At 38.9% G+C, this 16,930-nt stretch overlaps 2 protein-coding genes across 3 annotated transcripts in view; one reads left to right on the top strand and one right to left on the bottom strand.

The window, feature by feature from the left end:
- Positions 1-989: 989 nt before the first annotated feature.
- On the bottom strand, positions 990-11,567 carry traf2a (Tnf receptor-associated factor 2a). Its single transcript, XM_047048455.1, has 11 exons — positions 11,380-11,567; positions 10,909-10,987; positions 10,702-10,800; positions 3,955-4,116; positions 3,792-3,866; positions 3,605-3,679; positions 3,362-3,448; positions 2,972-3,166; positions 2,677-2,854; positions 1,357-1,505; positions 990-1,208 (listed from the first exon to the last, which is right to left on the bottom strand). The coding sequence occupies exons 1-11, from the start codon at positions 11,565-11,567 to the stop codon at positions 990-992; spliced, it is 1,506 nt and encodes a 501-aa protein (XP_046904411.1).
- Positions 11,568-12,045: 478 nt separating this feature from the next.
- Positions 12,046-16,930, top strand: part of LOC124486481 (rab-like protein 6) — a 32,858-nt gene continuing 27,973 nt past the window's right edge. Inside the window, exons 1-7 of one of the 2 annotated variants that reach the window (XM_047048099.1) lie at positions 12,046-12,218; positions 12,870-12,935; positions 13,170-13,299; positions 13,470-13,604; positions 14,044-14,091; positions 16,011-16,063; positions 16,203-16,291. In XM_047048099.1, coding sequence (XP_046904055.1) covers positions 13,170-13,299; positions 13,470-13,604; positions 14,044-14,091; positions 16,011-16,063; positions 16,203-16,291 — 455 coding nt within the window. In that variant the 5' untranslated portion in view covers positions 12,046-12,218; positions 12,870-12,935. Of the gene's footprint in view, positions 12,219-12,869; positions 12,936-13,143; positions 13,300-13,469; positions 13,605-14,043; positions 14,092-16,010; positions 16,064-16,202; positions 16,292-16,930 lie in introns of both variants that reach the window. The other variant, XM_047048100.1, reaches the window with a different exon arrangement.

The raw sequence follows: 16,930 nt of genomic DNA, 5'->3' as shown, positions 1-16,930 counted from the left end.
AACACAAGAAAAATTGTGCAGGCACTTATTGCAAAACTCTAGGTCACATTTTGATCTGCCATCGGTGAACAGCTTGAAGCTGTGATGAAAGCCAAAATAGAGAAATACAAATGGCCCTTTCCCATGAAAGTACTACAACTTTTCTCATGCACTAAAGCCCCTCCTGTCAGAAACGACTAACATTACCGTTAGTCTTGATGTCAACAATCTTAGCCTGGGCCCTGGGATTTACATTTCAACTGCTGGTGCTACTGTTTAGGTTGTTAGACAACCCTGAATGTGCACAAACTACAGTTTATCTTCCACAGATCCAACATGCAAGCTAATTCAGCAAAAAAGCTCAAGAAAGCACACATAAAAAAACTCAAATACTGCACTGCAGAATTCATGGAATTCAAGCAATGTCCACTACTACAAATATTTACCAATCATGAACACAGGACTTGAGATCAGAGGCACAATGATGTTTAGAAAATTCACAAGCTTTATAAAAAAAGTAAATATCTACTCTTGACGATACTGGGATAGTGAGCCAAGCTGCCCAATAGCCAAAACGCAAACTTATGGGCACTGACCGATATTGTTGGGACTCACATAAGTCTATGTGAGGTGCATAAAAACAACTGAAAGGTTCACTAGTTATCAAGCACCAAACATGTTAGCTACACACAAGCACCTAGCACCAGGATAATGAGATAATTACAGCTCTGTTTAATATTTAAAAAGGTAAAGTGCCAGTAGTTGATAAAGTAGCATAATTACCACAGCAAACAGTTATCCAACAAACTTGAGGAAAAACACCACACTTAGCTAGTTCACATTTCCTAAGAAACACACCATTAGTCATATTAAGATTAGTGTTCAGTGCTGTTTGTGGTGTTCTCTTATGACAATCCACACCTCAATAAAATACCTAGAATGGCAGGGCATAGCTAAAAAAGCTGAAAATCTTACACCACACTGATTGATAGTGACAGCTAAAATTCCAATTACAGCCCAGTAAGGTCTACAATAGCCTTAATGAATATGGTGTCATCACGGATGTACACGTTTTTGGAGTCCAGTTTGGAGAGTGGGCAGAAAAGTGGGCAGCCACTGGCAATGTTCATGTCACTGACTGGCCTCTGGAAGGAGGACGAGGAGATATCGGGCCTGAAGGCATCAATGATGTGTTCTCGGTTGTTCTGGTCCAGTAGCATAAGGGTTACCTTGACACAAAACCAGATCCGGTCATCAGAACATGTTGACCTCAATCTTATCTGAATAAACGTCCAGTTAGCTAATAAGGAGCCGTATAAACTTTTGATGAACAATAGAGAATTCCGAGCTGACTATGGTGTACTAGGTTAGCCTCACCTTCTGGTTGAAGGGCCACTTGAGGAGAGCATCACTGTGTCCCCTCATCACCACAAAGAACAGAGATAAGTGACTACTTCGGCCTGTCCCATCTCCATTCAGGTATATGCGCAGACACATCTTGTAGCCATACTTACTGGTGTAGAACGCTGAAACGTGTTTGTTTATCAACTTTATGACATGGTCATGAAGATCTAAATCCGGGGTCCCCAAACTTTTGTCTGCGAGGGCCAGATAATTTTCTTTTCTTTAATGTGGGGCCGGGTCGGAACAGAAAACTACTTGGGCCGGAGTAACTACCAGTATTATTGTGGAGATTTTATTATGATTTTAAATGTATTTATTAGTGCTGTCAAACGATTAAAATATTTAATCGCGATTAATTCCATTAGTGTCATAGTTAACTCACATTTTTGTCTATTCTAAATGTCCCTTGATTTATTTTTGTCCATTTTTTTTCCTTCATTTTAATGCTTTTATCAACATGGAAAAGTGGATCGGATTGCTTGGTGCAAAAGTTTTTTTTTATTGAAAATAACATTGCAATCGCCTGGCTTTGATGAGGGGGCGGAGAATTCGCATCAGCTGTGTGCTTTGCCATCAAGTGGTATTTCAGACTGGACGTGCTGCGATGATAGCTCAGTTCACAACGACAAAACACACAGATCACTTTGCTATTGTCAATGGGACCATTTGGCAACTTTTTAATAGTAAACTTTGCATTCAGAATCTTATTGGCATCCATTTCGGCGTCTCGCGCTCGCCATCTACTCAAAGCGTAAAGTTAGCCAATACTCTTTAGCCGGCTCGCAAGCCCAAACAAGTGTGTGCGGCGTGCCTGTTGTTTTGTTTCCGGTGTAGCTAGATCCAGTGTGGTGTTGTCGTTTTTCTAACGTCAGTAGAAAAATGTGAAAAAGACTACAACAATTGCTGGGCCAAAAAGAACGTTAATCGCGCAATAAATTGACGTCGTTAAAATGGGTGTGCGTTAACACCGTTAATAACGCGTTAAACTGACAGCACTAGTATTTATTATGCTAGATTAGTTTATTACTATGTTATGCACCGTACATTTGTACATATCACAGCCTATTAAAAGAGCATTATTAATATTGTAAATAACTTTTTCATATTCATTGCTATTGAAATCAAAACATCTGCTTAATAAAATATATATATCTATTTTTTTAAGACTGGCATTGTTCAGAGGGCCGGTCCAAATGCGTTGGCGGGCCGTATCCGGCACGCGGGCGGTAGTTTGGGGACCCCTGATCTAAAGCATAACAAGGAACATAATCATGACGGGGGTGTCTGTGTTACCTGGAGAGAACATTGCCGGGGCCCGTCCAGCCACAGCATCTTGTCTCTTCTTAGTGAAGTCAGAGATCTTCCAGACAAAGATACCATCAAAAGTGGCTGCAGACATCTCCCTTATCTTCCCCTCCATCTCCACGATGGACAGGTCCCTCAAGCCTACCGTTCTCTCCAGCTGACACACCTGAAACAGACGTTGTTTGCTGTAACACAACTGAAAACAGTTTCCCATAGTATATTTAGTGTATGTTGGTGAACGTGTAGCTAAAATGATTTCATATCACTGATGATGAGTGATCACCTTGTTGTTGAGGATCTCGATCATGTCCTGGTCCAAGCGATGTTGACGATTGTAGGCCTCCATGTTGGTGCAGGAGCGCTCCATCTCTCGGTCGAGGACGCACACAATGTTCTCAAAGGTGCCCACTTTCAGCTCCAACTCCTGACACCTCTGGCTGAGCTCTGCCACCTTGGTCTTCTCACTGTGGAGCTGTAACTCCAGTGCTGCACCCACAGCGCTAGGCAGCGGAGTAAATGAGGTGCCCAGGGCAGGGGCGCAGGCTCCCTGCACAGGGTTGCCCCCACTCAGCTCACCCAGCTTGGACTCAAGTTCCCTTAGAGACTCGTGCAGCTCATGCAGCTTGTGACTGGCCACCTCTAGGGTCTGAGGCTGCAAGCTCTCCAGGCTAACCTTGATGCCCATGATGAAGTGCAAGAGCATGTTCAAGTGTTCGTAAGAACATGCACGTTCGTGGTCGTGGATCTTCTCCTTTTCCACCTTGGGAAAAGGACAAACAACATTTCGTTTTTAAACTAAATGTTAAAAAACATTAAACATTTGGTTACATTATTCAATGTCACTGTGTAGTAATGTGGATGGCATCTACAGCATGGTTAATGATAATAATAATGATGATTTTAAAAAGTAACTTACAGACATATCGCAGCCAACAACATGAAATCTGCAAGGTGCTCTGAATTTACTGCAGAACTTAATATGGTCCATGTACTACAAGAAAATTAAACGATGACTAGTGAACAAGCAACAAATGCTAACAGTTATATGTCAATCCTGTATAATGAATGTTTCAGTCAAGATCATTGTATCATTGCATGCTTGCCTTTTCTCTGGGTATCTTTTTCTTTGCGCAGCCTTCACAAATCATGGGGTACTTTGGACACATTTCATCATGAGCCTAGAAAACACATCTAAATCAGTCTATATGATATGACAAAATCCACTTCATACAAAATATAAAACAATGCGCCGTAGCTTCCTTTTACCTTTATGTTTTTGAAATGAAAAGGTTCCTTGCAGTACTTGCAGTTGAGAGTCCTCTCTGGACATTCGCGGTCATTGTGGCGCTCCAGTTCATTAGACCTCATGAGCTCTTTACATGAGTGACAGAGGATGATCATGAAGTCACACTTGCCCTCATGGTTCAGCTACAGAAGATACAATCACACACATTGTTCATGAGCCATAGTATGGAGGACCAAACCTGCCATATTGAGAAATGAATGAATTAATAAATGTTGACATCAATGCATAAATAAAAAGAATACATGCATCAATTAAAACCTAAGTAATGAAATGTATTGATTTATGAGTTAGTAAATATTAAACAATTATAGATAAATACCCTTTACAACCAATATTTATATATTCATTCATTTATTTCTGTATTTATTCATCCCAATATGTTAATGACATGTGCGGGGAGTCAGATGGCTGAGCGGTGAGGGATTCGGGCAAGTAATCAGAGGGTTGCCGGATCGATTTCTTGCCTGCCACATGATGTTGTGTCCTTGGGCAAGGCACTTCACCCTACTTGCCTCGGGGGGAATCCCCCTGTACTTACTGTAAGTCGCTCTGGATAAGAGCGTCTGCTAAATGTAAATGTGCCAATCAAATAGGCGGTATTTGACACACCATCATTTTTTACATGTTGTATTCTATTATGTTAGCGTTATATCCAAGAAAAGAAACATATTGCTGTCATGGACGGAATAAAGAGAACAACTGCCTGAGTCTCCAAGAGACTGCAGACCTCTCTCCTCTCCTCTCATGCAGGTGTTATCGTCCATGCTGGTCAGAGGATGTATTGTATTTATATTAATAACTTAAATTGAACTTCGGTTTTAGCATAAATCAATAGTGTTTAACATCATTAGAATTGCATCATTATGTAAGGAGAACATTATCAAAAAATATTGTATTTTTAAATGATCAAAGTAGTTGTGCCAGACCCACATTTATGCCATAATAAAGAAGAAAAAAGAGAGATCATTTTTCTGTTTCATTTTGCGGACATTTAGATTAGGTAATTCCTCAATATTAGGGATGCACAATATTGAATTTGAGCCGATATTCGATATGCCGATATTTACAAGCTCATTTTGGCCGATTGCCGATGCCGATACCGATATATACACCTCTGCTTTTTAATTATTGAAAAGTCTCTCCTGTACTACAATTAATCTGTTATTATGATGGTGTAGTTGCTGTAGATACGGGACATTAAAAACTTGATTTGTATAATTTTCGAAATAGACATTCACTCATGAAAACTATTTTAAATATGGCAGATTTATTTATATTTTCACGTCACAATTTTCATACTTGAACTTGGACAACTACAGTTTCCTTAAAACTGTGTTGTTGACAATGACACATTCTTGACACATATGCACAGAAATGCAGCTGTAACTGTAAACTTAAAACGTATCGCATCAGTGACACTCTACAAACTCCGCAAATAGCCATTTTGTCATCATCCTTTGATACTGTGAAGTCCTGCCACACAGCCGACATGTTGAATCATGTTGTTGGTGCTCATAGTAACTTCTAAAACTGATTGTTCTAATCCTTGATTCTGATCATGGCTATATCGCGTTCCATGCCGTTGTAAAATCCAGCATAACCTTTCAAGTTGTCCTCATAACATAACATTCCATATTACTGCGCATCGAATATTTCAAATTAAAAAAGACGTTACAAAGTTAAACGGTAGACAGCAACCTAGTTGTAAAGAGAATGGCAACATTTGTTGTGAATTTTGATTTGCTGGGTGGGCTGACGTTTGACGAGTGGTGGGAGACTATTAACAGAATGGAGGAGAAAGAGTTTAAAAAGACCAGGCATGCAGAGAAGACAGAGGCTGAAACCGAAGCGTTAGCAAAGGCAAGGAATGAAGCCGGCACTATAAAGACGATATGGGCCGTCCACTGTTTTCAATCTGTTACGTGGCAAAGATTTATGTAGGAATTATACTTTGTAGTGGCGGAAGAATGACGGTTTATTATTAAATTATTTTGTTCCTTAAATTTGATTGTCTTTATTTATGAAACCATATCAAATATTTGTTGTAACAGTTTTAGAAAAGCAAAAAGGCCCACAAGTCCGTGTTTTGCGCTGATTTTAGAACAGGTAAGGGGAGTTGTTAGGCACAACGTGCAGGCTTATTGCTTAATTAAACATTTGCTTCGCGTGCGCATAATTTGCGCGTCACCTTATCGGCCAGGTACATAGGCAGAGAGTTTCAGATCTGCAGATGCCGATAATTAAGTTTTGAAGCTTTTATCTGCCGTTACCGATGACGTGCAGATATTATCGTGCATCCCTACTCAATATCCCCAGGAATAGCTATTTGACCATATTCCAGAAAAATCAACCACCAATTAATTCAAACTCCAGAAGTGTATCACTCATGTTTGAATCCCATTGCTTAACGGAATTGACCTATCGCGAAAGCCACGCCCCAAAACGGCTTTGACCAATCCTACTTTAGCTACCGGTCACTACTTGGAAGGTCGTTAAGGCGCAAAATGCCATACAACATACAAATCCGATAGCAAGTAGGCTACCCCAGAGCCAGATGTTCAAAAAATTTAATCTAGATTGAATTATCTGGATTTTTAAATCCCATTTTTATCTATCCAGGATAAGGTAATCCATTTTACAAAAAAAACTTTTCAAGATTATCAAATTCGGATTCCCAGTGTTGTAAATGGGACAACATATAACAATGTAGGCCATTGTAATAGGCTAGCCAAGTAAAGAACAAGTTCAATAGCCAGCATTGGGTAACTTTTAAGTGTTTTAATTTGAAGAGACAGAAAAAGGTCAAATAAAACAATCCAAACAGTCAGAGCCATCATTTGACCCATAAACATTTACATTTATTCATTTAGCAGACGCTTTTATCCAAAGCAACTTCCAAGAGAGAGCTTTAAAAAGTACATAGGTCACAGATAATAACAACAAGATAGCCCCACAGATAATAACAACAAGATAGCCCCAAAGCATTGCGGGTAGCCAAAACAAGAAGCACACATTGTGAACAACCAAAAAATAAGTGCCAAAGGGAAGAACCATAAGAGCATGTAGTTAAGCAAGTTACAGTTAAACGACATGAATCTCTAAGTGCAAGTGTACCTGTAGAAAAAGCAAGCAACAGTAAAAATAAAAATAAGATTAACTAAAATAGAATATTTCGCAGCGATTACAACTGTTTAAAATATAGCTGCAAGCAGCGATGCGGGTTCCTCCGCAAAATGGCTAAATATTATAAACATGTGCACTGTAGAAGAGCGAGACTTGGACAACAAGAGAGCAAAACGACTTCATGTTTGGCCAACAACAATAGGCTGAACAGGGATTTGAACTCATGAGCATAAGGTTACAAGTCAGTGTCTCTAGCCTCTCTGCTACACACCAACCACTGAGATTTTATGATAAGGGCTATAATAAGTGCTCATTATTAACTTTCCATAGGATATTGAAACTCTTCTTGAGTTGATCTCTTTCCAGACTCTCAGTCAATGCATAACTAACAATAGTCATGTAGGCAACTGGGAATTGCCTGTGACAGTACAGCACCCGACTCTCTGGTCAGATTAAACTACACAACATGCACAGGTCAGGGTGACCAACACGATTATGTTAACTAACCAACAATAATATTACAAACATCTAAATGAACGAACACAACAACTGAAATCCCTGGCATGGCTTTTGTAACCAATCTTTTTTCCACAAGTTTTTGCGTTTTTTGACATGTCGCACTGCATGCTGGGTACCCAAGGGTGCTGACGCTGATTATCTAGCTGTGCTCCGACTGCGTGATATGAGTATTAGTTTTTGGTCAGCTTTGGGACAAAGGTTAAGAAACAGTTGACATTTCAAGGTGACATTGCATGAAATTGCGCATGGTACTTCAGAACGATGTCATCCTGTTTAACTAAACAAACATTCAAATTTAAGACAGACTCAAAGTGTGGCTGGATTTGAACCTACGACCTTATACTTTGCAGGTTGCCATTCCAGTTTGTTGAGCTATTCTCAGGGTTGAATATTGTCATGTTCAGTTACTGTACAAAAAAGTAAGCTGTTTCTCCTGTGGTAAGCATTGTTAGATTCAGCCAAGGTTGAAACAGCTCTAATTCAATCATATTTTGACATACCAAGGTGAAATTGTTTATGGTACAGTGTTTCCCTTAGGATTTTTTTTAGCAGTGGGGGCAGGTCAGGTCTTAAATTAGCATACTTAAAGACACCTTACAGTATGTTCTAAATGGCATAAATGCTGCCAATTAATAATTGACGTAACAACTTATTGTAAATGCCGTGGCCTAGCCTATAGATTAAGGTAGGCCACTCGGAAGCATGTACACTGTCTGCTTCATTTGATCTTGATAGGCTAAGCATTCTGTAGCAAATAATAAAAATATACCCACTATTTATTCATTAAAACTAAGCTACTTAAGCATAATAATGCACCTAAAATACGAAACGTGAGCAAGGGCAGCAATCGCTATCGAATCAACAGACGTGCAATTTCGCTAGCAGGGGAAGAATACAAACAACGAAAATCACCAGTTACCTTAATTTACATTTGAAAGAACTATAGACTAATACAATAACAGGCTTAAATGAACTGACAACATAAGTTATACGATTTACAGTTCTCAAGTACGCACACGTGCAATCTCAACTGTGCTGTGAAGCGCGTGTATGTGATATTCTCTGACATGCGCTCTAACAATCACGGCTGATAGACGGCCTAACATTTGGTACAGCCCTATTTCTGATACCGTGGCGGCAAAGGTTTAACCGTGGCAGGCCGCCACGGAAAAATCAACATAGGGGAAACACTGATATATATATACATACACATATACATATACACGTCTATATATATATATATATATATATATATATATATACATATATTAGGGCTGTCAAGCAATTAAAATATTTAATTGCGATTAATCGCATTATTTCACATGATTAAACCATTTAATCTGTTCAAATGTTACCCCAATAAATGATTTTAAAAATCAAAACATTAAAAGGGTGTACTTAAAAACTTCAAATAGGCCGGATGGATGATCATGTCCATATAAGAAGTTCAAATGGAACACAACTTAAATTGTGAGGGAGTTTTATTCACTCACAGACTATACTGCTGTAGCTATAATAAACATATACAAAATGTGATTTCTGGAAAATAAAATACATTTAAGACATGTTGTCTCATAGCCTACTACGATATCCTGCTCCATAATATTCAAATCTCACTCAAACATACTTCAGATACTTAAGCAACCACAGATTGACCTTATTATTGAACAAGACCGTTCCTATTTTTTTGAACTCAGTCAGGTGCTCGCTTCTTTTGCAAGTGTTGTCTGCCATTTGTTACAGGAACGAACGCTGCTGCTGCTACTGCTACAGTGCTAACGCTGCTGCTGCTAGCTGTGTGCTTTGCTTGCATCTATAGTTTAGGCTGGAAGTATTCTGGTGATAACTAAACTCAGCCTGACAATCAGTACACACAGCCTTAGCTTTGTCAACCGAGCCGTCTCGCAGCTTATTGAAATGGTACTTCCCATCTAAAAGCCATTTCTCCATCATTCAGCTACCGTCGGTAGTCAAAGTCATGTGACGACAGGCGATTCCCAGGGTCAAAAAGAAACCTGCGTTAAAGGCCAAAAAAAAATGTGTTGCGTTAAAGTGAGATCGCGTTAACGCGTTATTAACGCGATTAAAATATTTAAGCGCGATTAATCGCATTATTTCACATGATTAATCGCAAACTATTTAATTTGTTAAAATGTTACCCCAAATCCCAGGGTCAAAAATGCACTGTTATTAACGCGTTAACTTTGACAGCCCTAATATAGATACATAGATAGATAGCTATATAGATACATATATATAGAGAGAGAGATATATATCTATGTATATTAGTAGCGAACCGTGACTCTTAAACCTTGGACCTCTGACCCCAACTAGTCGTTGGAAAAAAACCTGATACAGCGCGTACACAGCATTAGGCCTACTTGAAATTGTGTTGGTCATTACGCACTATTTGAGCCAGTCCTTGCGGCACTATTTACGGTAATTGTGCATGACATTGTGTTGGTACATTTAGCCTACAGATTGACTGGTCATTCTGCACAACACCATAACATAGGCTAGGCTAGGGCTACAAAACAGTGGCAGTGGCGGCCGGATTGAAATCAGTACGTTCGCTAGTTTATTGGCTTGTGATCGAGTTCCCCACAGCGGGAAAGTGGGGAACAACATAAAGTTAGCGATAACAAAGCCCACCCATATAGAGGGAAGATATGATTGGTCAATTTTACTGTCAATGGAAATTAGTCTTTCATTGAATTACTATTAATCGGCCCTCTGTAAATTCATAGCTGGACCACCAATCACAGTGCTGCATAGCATTTTCCTCCCTACAAGGAGGCAGCAAAATTCTGATTTTTTTCATTTAACTCTTCACATTCTAACACAACTGAATAGGCAGGATTGAAGGGGTTTATAACGAATTGATAAAATACACTTTGAATAAATTACTTTTAAAATATATATTTTTTGAATATATATATACAGACAGTTCCCCACTTATTAGCAACAATGGCCATAATATGCCCTCGTACACGCTATCTAAGAAAAAAGTTAGAGTAGTTATAGTTACATTGTAGCAAGCGGGATTAAAAGACACAACAACGTACCTCATATTCTTTAATGTTGCCTGTCCAAGTGCATCCCTCGTTTGGACAAACAGCTGACAGGGCCTCTACTTCTCTGCGAGCTGCATTATCTGGAAAAGCCTAAAGAACCATGAAGAAGACTATGTAGCCAGATATTTTTAGTGACTGTAAAATAAGGAGTTGAATCAATCAGTTTCTCTCTGATCAGTCCCCAATTCAGCTACTTACACCGCCTTGCTTGAGTATGGATGTTGTATCCTCAAACAAGTCTTCCTTTAAGCAAGAATTGCATTCCTGTGGTCCAGAACTAGAAATATACCGTTAACATGCTTAGTATCATACCTGTGCCTGGTATTACACCTGCCTCACTCTCAGCTGTCACCAATTGTGCTAGCAACTAGGCCTATGTCAACATATATTTAGCCAAGTATAGCTAGTTGTATTATTAGGCCTAAAAACTGTCTTTATTCATAAAAAAAAAAAAACTTATTATGAATGTTATCCTACTCGGCTATGAAGGATTTTATGTGTTGAGTGAACAGGTCCAGGTGTAACGAAATATTGTTAGTCACAAACTAAGCTAGTCAAATGAGATTCGGCTTAAAGCAGAACTGAATACAAATTATAAACTAATGTCAAAAGATACGCAGCGAATCCAAATGCACCCATCACCATGCCAAGCTAGAGTGGTTTACTCACCTCACAATTTTATGGAAACAATATAAACAATAGCGATGACCGCATTGGGCTTGCAAAGGCCTTCTCAATATTTTAAGACAGGAATTACACAAATGCTTATCTTCGAGATTGTTTGCCAATATTTTTGGGGGGAACCCTGGTTTGTTGCCTTCCAACGAAGATGGTGGAGATGTCTCCTGTGCAGCCATTATTCAAGCAACAGAGCAAGCGAATTCCCCGAACATGCACGAATAACGGGGCGTTCTGTTGGGGTACAGTAGCCTAGTCTATATTCAACACAGATAACGTTGAGTAGAGCTAAAACAAAAAACAACAACCACAGCTTACATACAGTGGCATGGTGAGCTTAATGTTATTTTATTTTTGTAATGTTTTCAATCAACAAAATACAATATTCCAATCGCCGGACCATAACTCCTGTGCTACATTCGTACAACGACAGTAGGCTACGTATATCAATCAAACGTCTGTCCAACAGAGGACGTCGAGAGAGAGAGCGAGAGAGAAAGAGAGAGCGAGAGAGAAAGAGAGAGCGAGAGAGAAAGAGAGAGCGAGAGAGAAAGAGAGAGCGAGAGAGAGAGAGAGCGAGAGAGAGAGAGAGCGAGAGAGCGAGAGAGCGAGAGAGAGAGCGAGAGAGCGCGAGAGAGAGCGAGAGAGAGAGAGCGAGAGAGAGAGAGCGAGAGAGAGAGAGCGAGAGAGAGAGAGAGCGAGAGAGAGAGAGAGAGAGAGATGCATCAGATTCAGGAAGCAAGAGGTTTCAAGCGTAGGAATGTTACTGTGTGAAGATGAAGAGGTGGTTTTACAATGATTAAAAGACATGGATCTTAGAAATATGTCAAGTGAGTATGTTTGTTTTACAGTGTAATATACTGTAAACATAGTATTTTAAGTGAAATAGCTTGAGTAGATAAACGTTGGCTATGACTGATGTTGCTGAACCTAGTAGCTAAAACTAGTTAGCCAGCTTTTTCTAACATTAGCTAGCCTATCAAGCTAGTAGCTAACTAACTATATTCTAGCTCCGTGGCTTGCTGGTTGCCTTATTTAAGGCGACCTTCAACGCTGTGGATTGTTGTTCGTTCGCACTAGCCAATAAAGTAAGCTAGTCGGTACTGGACTCTGACTATTTTAGCCAGATAGCTGTTTCTTCCTCAGCTAGCTAACTGTGTGATGTAGCATCACTGGGAAAGCCACGCTAGCTGTAGCATACTTTCCTACTTACTTATAATGGTCAGCTGGTCAAACGTAGACGTCAACTGATCATTTTACTGGTTATTGATTATTCACCTAGACCACTTAGGCCTACATCTTGGCCAAATAATCTTGACAGTTATTCACGATTACTTGAGGAAGTATGACAGTTGATTTAAATGTTCCACTGTAGATTAACTAGATTATCATGATTTATATCTAGGAATATGCATTATATAGTTTTTTGTGCAATGTCCAAATGCATTAGTAATGTCATATTAAGTTATGTTTCTCTACAGATAAAAGACATCATGATTGAAAGTATCACTAAGGATGCTGTTGGATTGGTCTGCTCGTGAGAGAATGTCAGTTGAGCACTTTTTCATTCTCCAAGAAATGTTTTATGTCAGTAAACACACAAAATATTCCTGGAAATGCATCTATATGATGCAATATAGTGCGCATCACTGTGCATCGTTGTAGAAAATTCTGAAAATTATAACTGACTGCTTTTAGTCAACAGTCATCAGACTTGGACTTTAATTCGTAGTTTTGACACTTTTCCCCTCAAAGGGTAGTTTTATTGACGATTTGTCAAGATGTTTTCAGCTCTGAAGAAGCTAGTTGGTTCTGAACCAGGACAGCTGAAAGACAAGAACATTCCCCCTGGCCTGCAGTCCATGAACCAGAGTTTACAGAGACGCTTTGCAAAAGGGGTTCAGTATAATAGTAAGTGTATATGCTCATTGGATATTTGTTTTGAATCCTACTCATAGAAACAAGGAATGAGATATAAAATTGATTATTTAATACAATTCACATCTAACTGAATCAATTTGATTATGACATACAAAGTGGATGCATTTTGTAACCCACTTATCCATCTTGCACCCACCCAGTGAAAATAGTTATCAGAGGAGATCGAAATACTGGCAAAAGTACTTTATGGCATCGATTGCAGGGAAAGAAGTTCTTGGAGGACTACATACCAACTCAGGAAATCCAAGCCACCAGTATTCACTGGAACTACAAAAGTAAGCTTATTTTGTTATATCGTTTCAAAATATGAATTGGTTGAGGCTACATCAACTTCAGAATTGTTTACTTACAAGCTAACCAAGTTTGTCTCAAGTATACATTTCGACAACACTTTGCTTCTGTTTTTATTTACTTTAGTGAGCCCCTATCAAGGTAACTTTTCAGATTTCCACAAGCATTGAGATGTAGTTAAGTGCCCTGTTGTTGATAGTTGTAGAAATATCCATATCCCCTTAATAGCAACATTAGTCTTGTTTCAGTTAGATCTTTAAATGTATTAATTAAATGTGTGGCAACAAACAGTGGCAACATTTGCCTTCTGTTTTTTGTCTTGTATCAAATCATCCCAATGCCTTTGGGATCAACGTGAAATATTTCAGTTTGAGCTAGAGTGAAAATTCTGTCAGAGTATAACAGTACTTCTGTCCCTCCCAGCTACTGATGATGTGGTCAAGGTGGAGGTTTGGGACGTGGTGGATAAAGGTGAGTGTGGTGACTCACTTTCTTCAGCTGAATGGATGTGACTAGCTGTTTGTCTTACTGTATTTTTTGAGTCCCAATGGGTCCCATTTTTCTTTTTTTGTTGTAGTTATTTTTTTTCTACAGTTTTCATTTTCTTGCATGTTACAAAAAGAAGCAACTCAATATAATAAATAACAAGTTTAGGATCACTAAATACTCATAATTTGTTCTTATTTAACTAAGCTTCAAGTTTAGTTGTGTTCATGTGTGAGGTGATTTGCATCACAGTGCAGCTGGTTTTCCCCTGGGCTACTCATGGTAGCGTGGTGGTACTAGCTGTAATGTTTTGTATGTAGGCTGTGTTTGTCTGTACAAAGTATGACCCCATCCCCCCACCCTTAAATAAAATGTTTCACAAGTAGTTTTGTCAACTTTCAAGCATCCATCTGTGTTCGGCGTACATTTTTGTCACATGTTAGTTTTAGCCTACATTCACAAACTAAATAGAATGAACAGGCTCTGGCATTGTATTTTGCACAGGAAAAAAAAATCTCAGTTTGACCTGGTAAACCATGAATAGGCTACATCTTTCAGGCAGTTTTCGGAAGATGTCATTTGCACCAACAACTTAACACATAACTTGAGCCATAAACGGGCCAGGTACAGTGCAATGTAGTCGGTGCTAAAATACTGGGTGATAAAACACACTTATGTAGGATTAAGTGCGATAATCTTTACAAATTTTATTGCGGCCGGTGTTCAACGCTTCTAATGATTAACACAAAACGACCAAACCTCTGAAGGCATGAAAAGGTCAAAAATATTTGAAGCCTATTATTTGGGCTAGAGCTTTCCAGGTTTAACAAAATTCAGATGCGCGTATCTTCTTCAACTATTTTCAAATTTCAGTGTATGACACATCATTTGAAAGTTTACAATCTGCACTTTCACAATCTGTAAAAACTGAGAAAAGACCTCGCTGACAACGTTCCCTTTTGACTGGACTGTGTCACAATTTCTTTTCTCAGACCAACATCACCTTTCCAAGAATACACGCCATGAGATATTTAGAGATTTATGTTATATATAGAGATTTATCCTTGTCTCATTTTTGTTTGGTCTGGCTTGTTCTCACTGTTAATGTTGTTTCTTGCTCCTCTCTTGCACTTGCTTCAGGCCAAAAATATCCTCTTCCTGAAGGTGTAGGTGAGCGTCACTGTAGACTGTAGAGATCAGACTTGTGTGCAGTGGGTTTACCCCAAATGTGGTTTTGTATTTGAATGCAAACATACCTAATGCTGGGTGGGTACACGCCACAAGATAATTGGGTTGATTTTGGGAATGTCCCAATTATCTACAGATTATTTTATCAAATTTTCCCTTAGTGTAAGGTGTGTTAAGAGTGACCGAACTTGCTTGGAAGAACGTCGGAGATCGCGAATCGTAAATATTCAATATTTACGATCTGAAATCCTGATGTATGGGGGGAACCCCGAGGACAAACACCACACACTATAGGAGCAAAATAGTTAAATCTAGGATTTTTTTGTCCTCATGTTTGTGGTCTCTCACATTTAAAAAATATTTTAGTGTGTACCCAGCATTAGATTGGCTGGCATAGATTGCTTTTTGTCCAAAAAAATAAATAAAGGTAAATAAATACAGTATGCTTGTCAAAAAGTGCCTGACTGGATATCAACAGGGACGATAAAATAATATAAATAAGAAAACCTTTCTGTATAATAAATAGTGTATGGTATGTTACCCACAACATTGTGTTGTTGCTGCTGTGTTTGAAATATCCCTTATTATGCCCTGTTTTGGATTTCTTTCATTATTCACTTTTTGACGTTTCAAAACAGGTCAGTGTTTTAAATGCTATAATGCTTTGGCAATGCAAATCAAATTAAAATGCACTTTAATTTATATTTGTGTTACAGGAAAGGGTAAAAAACTTGGAGAGAATTTAAAACTGGAGAATGAGCCCCAACAGGTATCAACATTGTGTAGAGGAGACATTACAATGCATCTAGCAATGCATTGTTCTTACTATTTAAATTAAATATGTCCTGTCTCCAAACATTCAGATGATTTCTATTTGACAGTTTTCACAACTGTTGTTCCTCTTGCAGTCTGATGAGGTGGCCTTGGACGCAGAGTTCCTTGATGTTTACAAGAACTGCAACGGAGTCATCATGATGTTTGACATCACTAAACAATGGTAGGAGTGATCCCACACTGTTTTGGGCCTTTGTTTGTGGTCTGTAGTATAGTTTAGCTCCCTTGCACTGATCAGTGACCACTAAGGGTGCTCCAATCGATCAGCCGCCGATCAGTGTTCGCCAATAGAGGTTTAAAATCTATTTGCAAGAAACTTTTTCTACAATCAGCTAAAATGGCTTCCTTAGCAGTATGGCCGTTTCAGGTGTCGGAAAAGGACAAAAAAGTAGCTGTATGCAACGTGCGTGTCAAGGAAATACCACGAGGTGGACAGCACCAAAAACTGATCGGAGCAAGTTATTCCACGGGGCAGACAGCCGCTTGTTTGTTGAGGATATTAAAAGCCACTTTCCCAGCTCTGGTACAAACAGCACGAGCATACACCTCTGCACAGCAGGGAATATTGTAGACGACAATAGGAACACGCTATCAAAAATGCAGAGATGCTTATATATATTAAGAAAAACCTGCCAATGATGCTTAAGAATTAAGCTTTTTTTTCTCTCTACAAGTGGATATTATCCATATAGATAGGTAAAGACATAAAGTAAAGTATTTTTTTTTCTTGATGTGCACTTTATTCCTTTATCTCTGAAATGCAGAGAAAATTTAAGGCGTTAACTGATTTGGAGTTCAAACC

The sequence above is a fragment of the Hypomesus transpacificus genome, chromosome 24 (assembly GCF_021917145.1).
Source record: "Hypomesus transpacificus isolate Combined female chromosome 24, fHypTra1, whole genome shotgun sequence".
Classification (NCBI taxonomy): domain Eukaryota; kingdom Metazoa; phylum Chordata; class Actinopteri; order Osmeriformes; family Osmeridae; genus Hypomesus; species Hypomesus transpacificus.
Note: the sequence above shows the minus strand (reverse complement) of the source record. Positions and strands in the feature narration are given on the sequence as shown.

Coding starts and splice junctions, on each gene's coding strand:
- traf2a (XM_047048455.1), bottom strand. CDS start 11,567: ATGGCTGCACAGGAGACATCTCCACCATCTTCGTTGGAAGGCAACAAA. Junction 4,117..10,701: donor GCAACATTAAAGAATATGAG/GTACGTTGTTGT, acceptor TATCTTCTGTAG/CTGAACCATGAGGGCAAGTG. Junction 1,506..2,676: donor CCCGGCAATGTTCTCTCCAG/GTAACACAGACA, acceptor AACACGTTTCAG/CGTTCTACACCAGTAAGTAT.